This window comes from Phocoena sinus, chromosome 1 (genome assembly GCF_008692025.1).
Source record: "Phocoena sinus isolate mPhoSin1 chromosome 1, mPhoSin1.pri, whole genome shotgun sequence".
Lineage (NCBI taxonomy): Eukaryota > Metazoa > Chordata > Mammalia > Artiodactyla > Phocoenidae > Phocoena > Phocoena sinus.
This window is the reverse complement of record NC_045763.1, coordinates 130419078-130431828: the sequence shown is the minus strand read 5'-3', so window position 1 is coordinate 130431828 and position 12751 is coordinate 130419078. Positions and strand designations below refer to the sequence as shown.

General features: G+C 39.2%; 1 protein-coding gene and 1 pseudogene across 1 annotated transcript in view; both read right to left on the bottom strand.

The window, feature by feature from the left end:
- Positions 1-974: 974 nt before the first annotated feature.
- Positions 975-1538, bottom strand: LOC116761722 (annotated as a pseudogene).
- The window catches only part of DARS2 (aspartyl-tRNA synthetase 2, mitochondrial), a 29847-nt gene continuing 18137 nt past the window's right edge, over positions 1042-12751 (bottom strand). The window contains exons 13-17 of the mRNA XM_032647798.1: positions 12051-12203; positions 9267-9485; positions 8953-9063; positions 6635-6710; positions 1042-5335 (exon numbers count right to left, since the gene is read on the bottom strand). Of these exons, the coding sequence (XP_032503689.1) occupies positions 5121-5335; positions 6635-6710; positions 8953-9063; positions 9267-9485; positions 12051-12203 (774 nt within the window). The 3' untranslated portion in view covers positions 1042-5120. The remainder of the gene's footprint in view (positions 5336-6634; positions 6711-8952; positions 9064-9266; positions 9486-12050; positions 12204-12751) is intronic.

Genomic DNA, 12751 nt, shown 5'->3' with positions numbered 1-12751 from the left:
TAAATATTGCAAGAATTACCAAAAAGTGACACTGAGACATGAAGTGAGCAAATGCTATTGGAAAAATGGAGTGGATAGACTTGCTAGACTCGGGGTTGCCATTAAACAAAAAATGCATTATCTGTAAAGCACAATAAAAAAAAAGCTAAGTGCAATAAAAGATGTGCCTGTACTCAGTAACTTACATGGCATAAGGTCCAACAAAGGGAAGAATGTGATAATTGCTCAATGTGTAATTCTGCCTATTTGTACTACTAAGCCAAGACTTTGATAGATAATCCACTCATTTGGATTACATGTTTCTATGTATGTGATTTGATCAACCAAAAAATTAGGTACAAAATGTCAAGCTTTTTCCTTTTTTTCTTTAAAGGGCAGCTCAATGGTTTGGGGTTGGTTAGTACAATACAGAGAATACAGAGGATACTTGTAAAATGTCTCTAACACCAATGCCAGTACTCATAAGGATATTATTAATTTTTGTGTTATTCACTTTTCTTTAGAACATAAAGTCATTAACTTGAACTTGCTGTATACACACAATACATACACAACCTTATGCAAAATACTTTTCATAAGTAACATTACATTTTAAAATATTGGAAACCGAATATCTGTGATCTGCATTTTGACTTAGTGGGAAAAGAAGAGAACATTCAACTAGGGAGGATTATATTGATAATAAGACTCAAAAGTGTCTTCCTCTCCCCCTCTCCCTTTGTATTTAACACAGCTTATACAATGTCCTGAGAGATTCATTATGAGAAAAATGTCCATCACAGCTTTAAAACCTCACTTTGGAAGGAACTAATGAGAAAGCAGATTGGAAGGTGAGACTTCATCTTTGTTTTCAAAGAAGTGGTCTTAATTTTTCTTATAGAAAAAGTTTAAATCGGTTCATTGTAAATATATCTAAACTATTAATTTTTGCAGTTTTCAATTATACAAAAGCTAAGAGAAGAGGGCAGTAGAGATCATCTAATCTTAAGTCATGATGTCATCCATTCAAGTCCTTGGCATAATCCCTGGTCAGTAAGAGCACAGAATACCTGTATATGCCACAAATGATCTTTAATATATATCAGAAATTATTTTCAAAAACTGGGAGATTTCTACTATAGCCATGCATTCTTTAACATCTTGTTCATTAGCAAAAATCAGCAATGCAGCTTTCCTTAGGTCTTCATGGGCTAACAATTTATAGAGTTCCTCAGTTACAGCAATCCTTTCTCTGTACTGTCCACAACAGTTATTACAAACTCTGTTAGTGTAAGAAGTGTTCCAGGAAGAACGAAGAGACTCTTGGCCACCAGTATCCCACATTATGAAATGTGTATTATTAATCACTATTTCTTCTACATTGCTTCCTATTGTAAGGGATGCATGTACAACTTCATTCACAGAAAACTGGTAAAGGATGGTAGTTCTCTCTGCATTATGCAGTCCAACAATGATAAGTATGTGCTCCTGGTGGTTGAACAGTCTCCCTATCCTGGTGAAGAGAATACACATTCTTATGCAGCAGGCCCCCTCCAGCCACCAGGGCCACCTGGCCTCTCCCACTCAGGCAGAAGGGAAGGCAGAGATGCGCCAGAGCCTCAGCCTCTCTTCCTTGGAACTGGAGAGAGACCAAAGCCCAGGCCACAGATACTGGCAGATATTTTCTCAAAAAACAAATGAGTTTGGGAAAAAATCTGATGGTATTAGTTGTCAAAGATAAAATTCAAGCTTTCAAATGAAAATTACAATTTTGGAAAGCTTGTATCTGTCACTGTGCACTTATACCTCCATACTTAAAGACTTAGGATGAGATCAGTCATGATGTTAATCAATGTGATTTTTTAGATATTGTTTAATGAAATTTGTCAACACCTGGACGATCTGCATAATTCAGTGATCCAATATTTTTCAAATGATCCATGTGCAGTGTTACAAAACCATGCATAACACAGTTGTATTCAAAATATAAGACAGACCAATGGATTTTAGAAAAATTTACCAATATGATTGCAGATTACACATTGCAACTAACCTTTAAGAAACTTGTCAAGTTTTGGTGTAGTATCAAAGAATATCCATAATTTTCAGAGAAGGCTATTGAAATACTCCTCGCTCTTCTAACTTCAAATTTATGTAAGACCAAATTTTCTTCAGCTATTTCAACCAAAACAACATATCACAACAGATGGAATGCAGAATCAGATATGAGAATCCAGTATCTTTTGTTAAACCAGAAATCAAAAAGATCTGCAGAAACAGTGTCACTCTTCTCACTAATTTTTGTTTGGGAAAATAATTAATTTAAAAATAAAAATTACTATTTTTGCTAGCATGTAATGGGTTAAATCTTAATCTTAAATCTTAATTCCTCCTACAATAAAAGAGCTATATAGAACTCTTTGGGATCCTCAATAATTTTTAGAGTGTAAGTAGTCCTGAGACCAAAATGTTTGAGAACTGCTATTCTAGGTAAAGATACAGGAGCCTAAAGAGGTTAAATGACTGGGCCAAGGTTGCATAACTAGAGAGTGTTAAAGCCAGGAATTAAATCCAGTTATGTCCAACTCAAGTTCTTTCTACTAAGTCCATCGTCTTAAACACAGAAGACTGACTTAGAAGTGCACTTAATGTATGCCTTACATATGCAATTATTATATAGGTATCCCATCTAATATTTTTATTGTGTACTGGTTATTTCTCATGTCATGAAATAACTCACTTTCCATGAAACAAGAAAAAAGTATCCTTAAGGCAGCATCTTTAGGATGAGTTAGGCTTAACAAAAAATCAGCAGCAAGGAATGTGATCAGTGTCACAGCACAGTTCTGGTTCTTCAGAGAGGGGAACTCTGGGAAAAGACAGTGCAGCTGTATAGATGCATTGTTTTATTCCGCCAAAGCCCATGAGCATAAAATGACATAAAAGCCAAAGCCCACGAGCATAAAACGTCACACTCATCATCTAACACATCTCTTCCCAACAAGGAGAAATTGCTCATAAGACAAAGCTCTCTTGAAGCCAGTAATAACTATCGATATTGTAGCTGGCAGTTGCTTACCTTGTTTTTAAAACTTGCAACATAGAATAAATCTAAATTCCCTAGGAGGCTGGGGAGATTGGACTTGGAACTGAAACCTGGCTTACAGTTTACAATTAGTTTGTGTGTTCCAAAACTCTGGTTGTGTTGTTTCCAACTTTATCAGTAACGAGCTTCTTTATTTTTGAGAAAATATTTAATTAATGGGAATTCCCTGGCAGTCCAGTGGTTAGGACTCCACGCTTTTACTTCTGAGGGCCTGGGTTCAATCCCTGGTCAGGGAACTAAGATCCCGCAAGCTGCGTGGTGTGGCCAAAAAAAAGAATAAATAGTGACATTTCCCTGGATTTCAGAATAAGCTTTTCTTTTTCCTGACAGGCAGGACTGAAGAAAAGCTGAGTGATGCCCAAAGTGACTATGTCTCTGTGATGCCAACACGAGATTGTATGACATCTGGGGACTTGGGGCCTTTGGTGTCTGTAGCCTAGAAAATAGTCTCTGGATTTTGGGTATCTTCTGTAACTCTCATTTCCAGGATAGAAAGACAATATTTTGGTCAGAATTAGGTTCTAAACAGTTAATAGTAAATTTATTATATTTAGAAACTAGGTAATGCAGATGTGGGGTAAATGAATGAAAAGTTGCATTTTCTTACCTAATAAAGGGCATCTCTAGAAATTCCCTCCACTGAGAAAGGGTAGGCAGAGTTGGATGCCTTTCTCATCATAAGAACTCTGCCAGCAAGAATTTTCTGGCTCCAGAGTACATCCACAAATGGGGAGAGACTGGGTTAAAGGACAAACTTTTGGGAAAAGCTCCCCTTAATGGCATCAGTGAAGGTCACACTCTTCACAGCCTATTGAGCATAACAAATTAGACCTGGAAGCAAAGCTGATTTTATTTTCAAACAGAAAGATTGTAGTATCAGACTGCTTACAGCACTGAGAAAAATAGGCTGGAATATAAGACTGATATTTGGTGTAAATTGTAAATCAAAAGAATGTCAAGGCAAAAGTGAAGATAAAGTAGAAAAGAACAATGTCATTAATCAAGGCCTTATTCCCATTTTATAATTACTAATTAATTATAAGCCTTTATTTGTGTCAACAGAACGTATAAGAAAATCACAATGAGTTTCAGTGTTCACTTTTCTACATTTGAGGTTGGTTTAAGGTCAATTAATATTTTCAGTCACTTATAATTGAGGGAAAGTGTTATTCAGGGATTAGTGATTATTTAAAAAAATAGAAATACAAGCAGAATACTGATTAATGAAATTACTGTTTTCCTTTTACCACAGATGTCAGTTTTGTTTAACCTTAAACTATAAAATACATAGATATATCTGTATACTGTCTACAGATGGATAATATCATCATCTTACATTTAAGTAATGCTTTAAAGTTTTTCAAAGCATTTTTACTCACACTATCTTCCACATATATTATCTCCTAGGATTCTGGCAAGAAGAGGCCAGTGAGGGAGCCAGGGCAAGTACTGTTTACATTTCACACATGCAGGAAGGGACGCTAAGAGAGGTTTATACAACTTGCAAGGTAAAGCACTGATTAAGATTTTGTGACTTTTATTTCAGTGATTTTTTACTTTATATCATGTTGCTTCTCACTATATTATGTTGATAGCTTAAATGTCATTATCCAGCTTCCTTTATAGGATTCTCTTGATGAGGCTGGTTGAACTGACCCCTCCATCAACGGACCAGTCTAAAGGGGCAAGAATCTTCCCACATTTCACATATGGTTTGATTAGCTCTGTCCTAAGAGAACAATCTACTATCGGGGTATGAAAAACATGATTAGAAAACACTATGCCATTACGTTACTCTGTCAAAAAGCCATGTTTCACACCTCTCCAAGTAAAAAGAAACTTCAAAAAAGTCCCAAATAAAATAATCCTAATAATGCATGCTCTCGTTAAAATTGGATACCTTTTGTCTGTTTCTTCATTGAGGTGAAGAATGTTGCCTGGATTCCTTCCATTTAAAAACTTGAAGTCAGATCTGTGGCTGAACTCCAGATCTGATTTTAGCCTTGGGGAAGCAAAGAGGACAAAACTCAAAAGCTCAACTTTCTGGATGGCATGGATGATTCAATGAACTCTTTTTTGTTTCTGAGTCTGTTGGCCAGGAGACCTGGATATGATAGGGCTTCAGTTCCTCAGGCGGGATAGAATCTGGGGCATTGCTCATAAGGTCATGCCCCTGGAAAGATTTGGGGAAGGCTATGACATCTCTGATGCTTGGCGCTCCAGTGACAAGGCACATCAGTCTGTCTAACCCTGTAAAATACAAAGTTAATAGATGAGAATGTAACCTAAGGTTGGGGGTGACTTAATTTTTCTATAAAGGTTGTAGAAAACTTTTAAGTAAGAACCTTTAATAAGTTGCAGCTAAGCATAGTTCCCTGCCTTTTTAGAGAACTTTTGTTTGTATGAGAGGTTTCTTTTATCTCATTCCAGAAAAGTGCTCAGGACTAATATTCACATGCTACTGGGATTAATAGTCACAGCAATTAATGAGTCCTGAGCAAGGGCGTACTGAAGGTTGAACAAAATTAGGTGCTGTGCAGGGGACTCCAAAAACACAGAAGGAAGTCCCTATTGTTGAGAGCCTACAATCTAGGTAAGCTACCTAGAACTTCTCACATTCTTCCTTGTTTGATAAAACAAGCAGTGTGAGCAACCAAGGCCATCAGAAAGGCACTGGCTCTCATTAGTTATCTATTTTATACATAGTAGTGTATATATGTCAATCCCAGTCTCCCAATTCATCACACCCTCCCCTTCCCCGCTTGGTATCCATATGTTTGTTCTCTACGTCTGTGTCTGTATTTCTGCCTTGCAAATAAGTTCATCTGTATCATTTTTCTAGTTTCCACGTAAGAACCTACTGTACAGCACAGGGAACTCTACTCAATGCTCTGTGGTAATCTAAATAGAAAGGAAATCCAAAAAAGAGGAGATATATGTATATACATAGCTGATTCACTTTGCTGTATAGCAGAAACAAACACAACATTGTAAAGCAACTATACTCCAATAAAATTTAATTAAAAAAAAAAGGCACTGGCATATTCCTACTTTCGCACAAGCTGAATACGGTGGAGCAGTACTTTTCACACTCTTATGAATTTGTCTGTGAGCCTCCAGGGATTTGAGCAATGTTGACTTAAGACTGTAGTTTCATTCTATTAAAAAATCTTTCAAATGCAAATTATCAGTTAAGTTTTATCTTTATTAATGGTTAAGTATATTTTTAAAGTATATCATCAGGGAATTCCCTGGTGGTCCAGTGGTTAGGACTCAGTGCTTTCACTGCTGAGGGCCCGGGTTCAATCCCTGGTTGGGGAACTAAGATCCTACAAGCCACATGGTGTGGCCAAAAAAAAAAAAGTCATCAAAATGAAAAACACCAAATTAAATTCTTTAGAACCCTTGGGCTCACCCCCTACCCTCTTTACTCCTCCACTCCCCCTAACCTCACCCTTTACCCATAAGTTGAGCGTCCAAATTTGACACTTAGAGCTACAGAATTAAATACAGAATTAATTTTAGCTTGTAAAAGGACAGATTGTTTACCTATGGCAATTCCTCCATGAGGGGGCGCCCCATAATCTAAAGCCTGGAGCAGATGGGAGAGCAATTTCACGTCTTCCTGAAATTCAAAAGATAATTCAATTTAAATACACACTGAGGGTCCACTAGGTGCCACACAATACAATTAGTTGCTAAAGGGAAAATAAAAGTTGAGTTTAAAAAGTACCTTAAGAGGTTTACAGTTTAGCAAGAGAATATGACAAGTCACTGATACTACAACATGCAGGGAAATGCCTGAGGCTCAGTAAATGCAGCTATTATTATGCTGGTAATGCAGACAGGGTAAGACCAATTAAGGACGTGGAGATGTGGCCTCAGAAAGGTAGGATGAAAGAAGGAACAGGATCTGTCAGAGGGACCAAGAGGAGAGAACGCTATTAGAAGGGCAACAATGCTGATGCTGCCAGAAGGTAGGATGGCGTGTGGGCCAACAACAGACCGCTGGATTTGGTGACCATGCAAGTTACTTTTGTGAGGCAATACCTGTAGAAATGTTGAAAATGTGTCTGAAATGGTTCCCTAACCAGTCTACAGATCACAATCAAGTGGCAAGATTTTAAGAAACAAATGCCCAAGCTTCACGTCTAGAGCTTTTTATTTAATTGGTCTGGTAAGGAGCAGTGAGTGTATTTTTTGTTTGTTTTTAATGCTTTCCAGGTGATTCTGTTCTAATGTGCAGAAGGGCTGAGAAACACTGGTGGGTAGGGAAGAAGTGGAAGCAGTGTATTCTCACTGACATTTTGAGAAGCTTGAAAGGAATGAAAAAAATAGGCTGGGAAACACTAGGGGCTTTGGCTTAAGAGGAGAAAAGTTAAGGGAGTTTGCAATGTTTTTAAAGCTAAAGGGGGAATTTGGTGTAGAGTTCTCCAATCCTGTTCTTAGAAATAAAGTTCCTGGGACTTACCTGGTGGCACAGTGGTTAAGAATCCGCCTGCCAATGCAGGGGACACGGGTTTGAGCCCTGGTCCAGGAAGATCCCACATGCCCCAGAGCAACTAAGCCCATGCGCCACAACTACTGAGCCTGCACTCTAGAGCCCGCGAGTCACAAATACTGAGCCCATGAGCCACAACTACTGAGCCCGTAAGCCACAACTACTGAAGCCTGCGTGCCTAGAGTCGTGCTCCACAACAAGAGAAGCCATGGCAATGAGAAGCCCATGCACAGCAACGAAGACCCAATGCAGCCAAAAATAAATAAATAAAATAAATAAATTTATAAAAAAAAAAAAGAAATAAAGTTCCTCTATCCCACCTCACCCCTGTTAGTTAATCCCACAAAATGATCTTTTAGGATCAGACTCTTGGACATTTGCCTTCCTAAAATCTATCCTAGCCTCCTAAAGAGTCATCAACAAACTGCAGATTCTTAGGCTTGCATCTATAGAGACTCTTCTTTTGAAAATTCTGATTAACCCACTCTGTCATTAAAATCTATCCCCACCTCAAATACTAAGTGACATAAAATCCTTTCAAACCTTTCTCTCTTTCTCTAACATTATCAACATTTTCAGTCATTTCAGACTGCATCCTTTTTTGAGCAGTGCAGTGGTTAGGAGTTTAGGAGCTTGGGTTCAAGAACCAACCTGCCTGGATTCGAATCCTGGCTCTGCTTCTGTGCTGTGTGACTTTGGGCAAATTAATTCATCTGCCTCAGTTTCTTATCTTTAAAATGAGTAGAATAAAGGTCTTAATTTAAAAAGTAACTGTGAGGGACTTCCCTGGTGGCGCAGTGGTTAAGAATCCACCTGCCAATGCAGGGGACATGGGTTTGAGCCCTGGTCTGGGAAGATCCCACATGCCACGGAGCAACTAAGCCCATGTGCCACAACTACTAAGCCTGCGTCTAGAGCTCGCGAACCACAACTACTGAGCCTGTGCTCTAGAGCCCACGAGCCACAACTACTGAAGCCCACGTGCCTAGAGCCCGTGCTCTGCAACAAGAGAAGCCACCGCAGTGAGAAGTCCGTGCACCGCAGCGAAAAGTAGCCCCCGCTCACCACAACTAGAGAAAGCCCATGTGCAGCAACAAAGACCCAATGCAGCCAAAAATAAATTAAAAAAAAAAAAAAGTAACTGTGAGGATTAAATGTGTCCATGTGTATAAGGTACCTAGTGCCTGGCATATAGTAGTCACTAAAAAATACATATTATTATTTATTTTTCAAAGTCTAACACTAAAGGTAGAGAAATAAGCTGATACTATTCTATATCTAGTGAATCCTCCATTCATAACAAATTTTAACAAAACAGACAAATATTACAGTTTTTTACAAAGGCCAAATTAGAAGATGATGTTACCTTTAGTACTGTTGCCAGGATGTAATGCTGTAGCTCTGCATCATGAATTCGGATAGAACCACCTCCTATCTCATTGCCATTTAAAACCAAGTCATAGTGTTGGCTACGGACCTAGAAGATTCAAAGAGCCTCTATGTTAGAGAAAATCTCTGGTTTTCTGTTCTGTACGTTGAAGAGCCTGTAGCTACTTAGAGACAATGGCTTAAACCCAGCAATTTCTTCTGGGGCTTCTAGAACTGGGTCAGACTATGAAACCTGAAGTTCTTTGCCTCGTTTCCATATTTCCTTTTAATTTGGAAGTATAGATATGTTACCTTTTGGGGCTCAGTGTAAAGATGGTGGATGTCACTGGGGTGGGGAGCAGTAAATGGGTGATGGGCTGTCTCCAGCTCTTCGGGATTTTCCTCCTTGGGAAAGAAGAGGGGGAAATCCACAACCCAAAGGAAAGAGAACAGAGCTGGGTCACGAAGCACCACTCCTCTTGCTTCTAGAAGGTCAGCACACTCCAGTCGTAATTTTCCCAACAAAGAGCACTGCAAACAGAAGATACAAACGTTGAGCTAACTGCTGTGACAGAGTAGGCAGAAAATGACACAACATGGATTCTAAAGCCAGGCCTTTCTCTGAGAAAGGATTAGCCAATTTACAGATGAGATGCTTTTAGCCTCTCAGGAGAGAAAGATCTGAGGATGATCTGACTGCGACATGGTTGAGAATCATCAGACTCAGCCGACTTGGTGAGTATCTGCCAACACAGTGACTGAGAACACAGGTATCAGAGCTTGATTAACCTGGGTCTGTATCTCACTTTGGCTACTGACTAACTTCTCTGCACCTTTTTCCATAGTAAAATGGAGATAGAAATATCTACTCCAAAGACTGTTGTGAAGATCAAGTCAGATAAGCTCTCTAATACGAACCAGCTATTATGATTATTTCCTTACTGTTCCTGAAGGGTTGTGGTAAGGAACTGATGAGAGCCTGGAACACAATGTTCAATAATGTTGGCTGTTATTAGACAGACAGTATGGATTAGAGGTTACATTAAGAAGGTGACTTCTGGACCTGGACTTTGTGGGTTAGAAACCTGGCTCCTCTCCTCTACCTCCTAGCTGTGTGAGTGTGAACAAATTCTCAACCTCTGTGCCTCAGTTTTCTTATCTTTTAAAATGGTAACAGTATCAATACTTCTCTCAATAGGGTTGGCATGAGGATTAAGTTAGTTAATATACACCAAGTACTTGAAACAGTTGTGGGCAAACAGAGAGTGCTGTGATAAGTGCTAATGATGACAGGCAGGGCATCCCTGAGAAAGGGCAATTAGTCAGAACTGGAGACATGCCTGCAGACATGCACAGGGTGTCACTCTGTAGCCTATTCTATCTGACACTTAGATATCCACAAAGGGCACCTTCACTGTGACATATTCAGAATGCTAATGTTATTCCTCGTAAATCTGCTTTCTAGCATTCTCTCAAGGAAGTCCCAATAGAAATTAGAGTGATGCCTTTCTGGGAAGAGAACAGGAGCAGTTTTAGTTTATGCCAGGGGAAAGTTTAATAGCCAAATGAATTTGCAGCAGGATTTTTAATACAAAATCCGAAATTCTTTTTTAAGAAATGCATTGACAATAAAATTTGTAATTAACTGGTGCATCCCCCAGCAAATTTAACACTACTGGCTCATGGCTGGTATTAAAAACTAATGTTGATAAATGAATTAATTAAAAATAAAAAAGACTGTAGGGAATTCCCTGGTAGTCCAGTGGTTAGGACTCCATGCTTCACTTCTGAGGGCCCAGGTTCAATCCCTGGTCGGGGAACTAAAATCCCACAAGCTGCGTGGTGTGGCCAAAAAAAAAAAAAGAAGGGTGTAATATCAAGAAAAGTTGTAATTACATAGCTTTTCTCACTCTACTATTGCAGGGAAAGGTAAGGACAGTGGATTATATTTAGCTTTGTAGCCAAGCTCTGAAACTTTTCCTTTGGAAGATATAATGATAAATAGGCACAGTGCAAATATAAATTAGAAGAATGGGGCTTCCCTGGTGGCGCAGTGGTTGAGAGTCTGCCTGCCGATGCAGGGGACACGGGTTCGTTCCCCGGTCTGGGAAGATCCCACATGCCGCGGAGCGTCTGGGCCCGTGAGCCATGGCCGCTGAGCCTGCGCGTCTGGAGCCTGTGCTCCGCAACGGGAGGGGCCACAACAGCGAGAGGCCCGCGTACCGCAAAAAAAAAAAAAAAAAAAAAAAAAAAAAAAAAAAAAAAAAAATAAATTAGAAGAATGAACTTGATAAAGTACTAATCAGACACTATAAGGATATCATATTATACTGTACTGTAAGGATGAATATTTATTTATTTTTTGCTGCGCCCCATGGCTTGCGGGATCTTAGTTCCCCAACCAGGAACTGAACCCGGGCCCCGGCAGTGAAAGTGCCGAGTCCTAACCAGGGAATTCCCAAGGACGAATTTTTATCATGTTTGATCTTTACAGTATATCTTCAATATTCATGTTTGAGTTTTATACCACACTTTGTATATTTTATAATGATCTCCAAAGTTAAATCCATTGTTCCATACGTCTCCTGAAGAATGGTGATTTAGCCAGTGCATGGCAGCCTGCACCACCTCCCAGCTGCTGCTCCTGAGGAAAAAGGGTACTGCCTCAACCAAGTAGGGCCAGGGGTATCTGCCAGCCCAGTAGCCCTCCAGCAGTCTGACCTGTCCCTCCACATTTTCAGGAATGCATTATGTACAAAAGTTTGGGACAACCAACTTTTCTTAATCTGTAAAACTTCAAAAATGAAAATATTTTTTCACAGTTGTACAACAAATACCAATAGCTCTCTACCTAAGTGGCTTTCCTAGAGCCAGATCTAATCGCTGTGAGCAATGCCAATGTAGGCTGTTAGCTGATGGAAAAAACTCTAGTTTTTATACAGTGTATTTTATTACAGTGCCAAAAGACATAAAAACTCGTGCAGAGCAGCTCCAATTTATGAAATTAACAGTCAATTTCAAATATGTACTATACACACAGAAGAGAGGCATCATTCAGCATCAACAGCACAGATGCCAGGAGGTAATGTTGCTTACTGCTTTCTTATGCTCTCCGGCAGTTAGCAGGACCACATCCTCCTCTTGGGTCTCCAACAGTCTGATTAGTCCCAAGCCTTGCTCCTCCATTATGAACTTAGCAACTGGAGAATTCCAGTTGTTATTGGTTTTCAAGAATATAGGTAAGACTTCCTGTGACAAAGAAAAAGACTTATACATTTTTCAAAAAGCAGGGTTGATTTATTTTTCCTGGAGTACAAAGATTTCTGGTTTCCAAAAGAAAATGAACGTACATGAGATTATCTCTATTCCCTCCCTGAAGCCCTTCAAAACGATACTAAAGGAATCTAAAAATTAATCTCACCAAAATGAAAAAAAAAAAAAAAAAAGGAATGAAGGGTGAGAAGGGATATCAGAGCGAAGAGATTTCTGAAAATTTTTGGCAGGTTGCAGGCGAGTGGAATAGGAATGACCAAAGAAGCAAGATGCAGGAAGCTCTGGCCTAGAGAACAATGGAGCAGCTTCAGCACAGGAAGGAACTGATCTTACCCTGCAAAATCCTAGAGGTGCAGGGCTCGTAGGAAGAGCCCTGGGGTGATAACCAACTGTCTTGATGCTCACCCAAAACTAAACCTAACCATTTACAAAACCTAACCATTTCTAAACCTAACCATTTACAAAAGCCCCTTTAAACAGCTTTTAAAATGGCTCATATTCTTAAATATGTACAATTAACAATC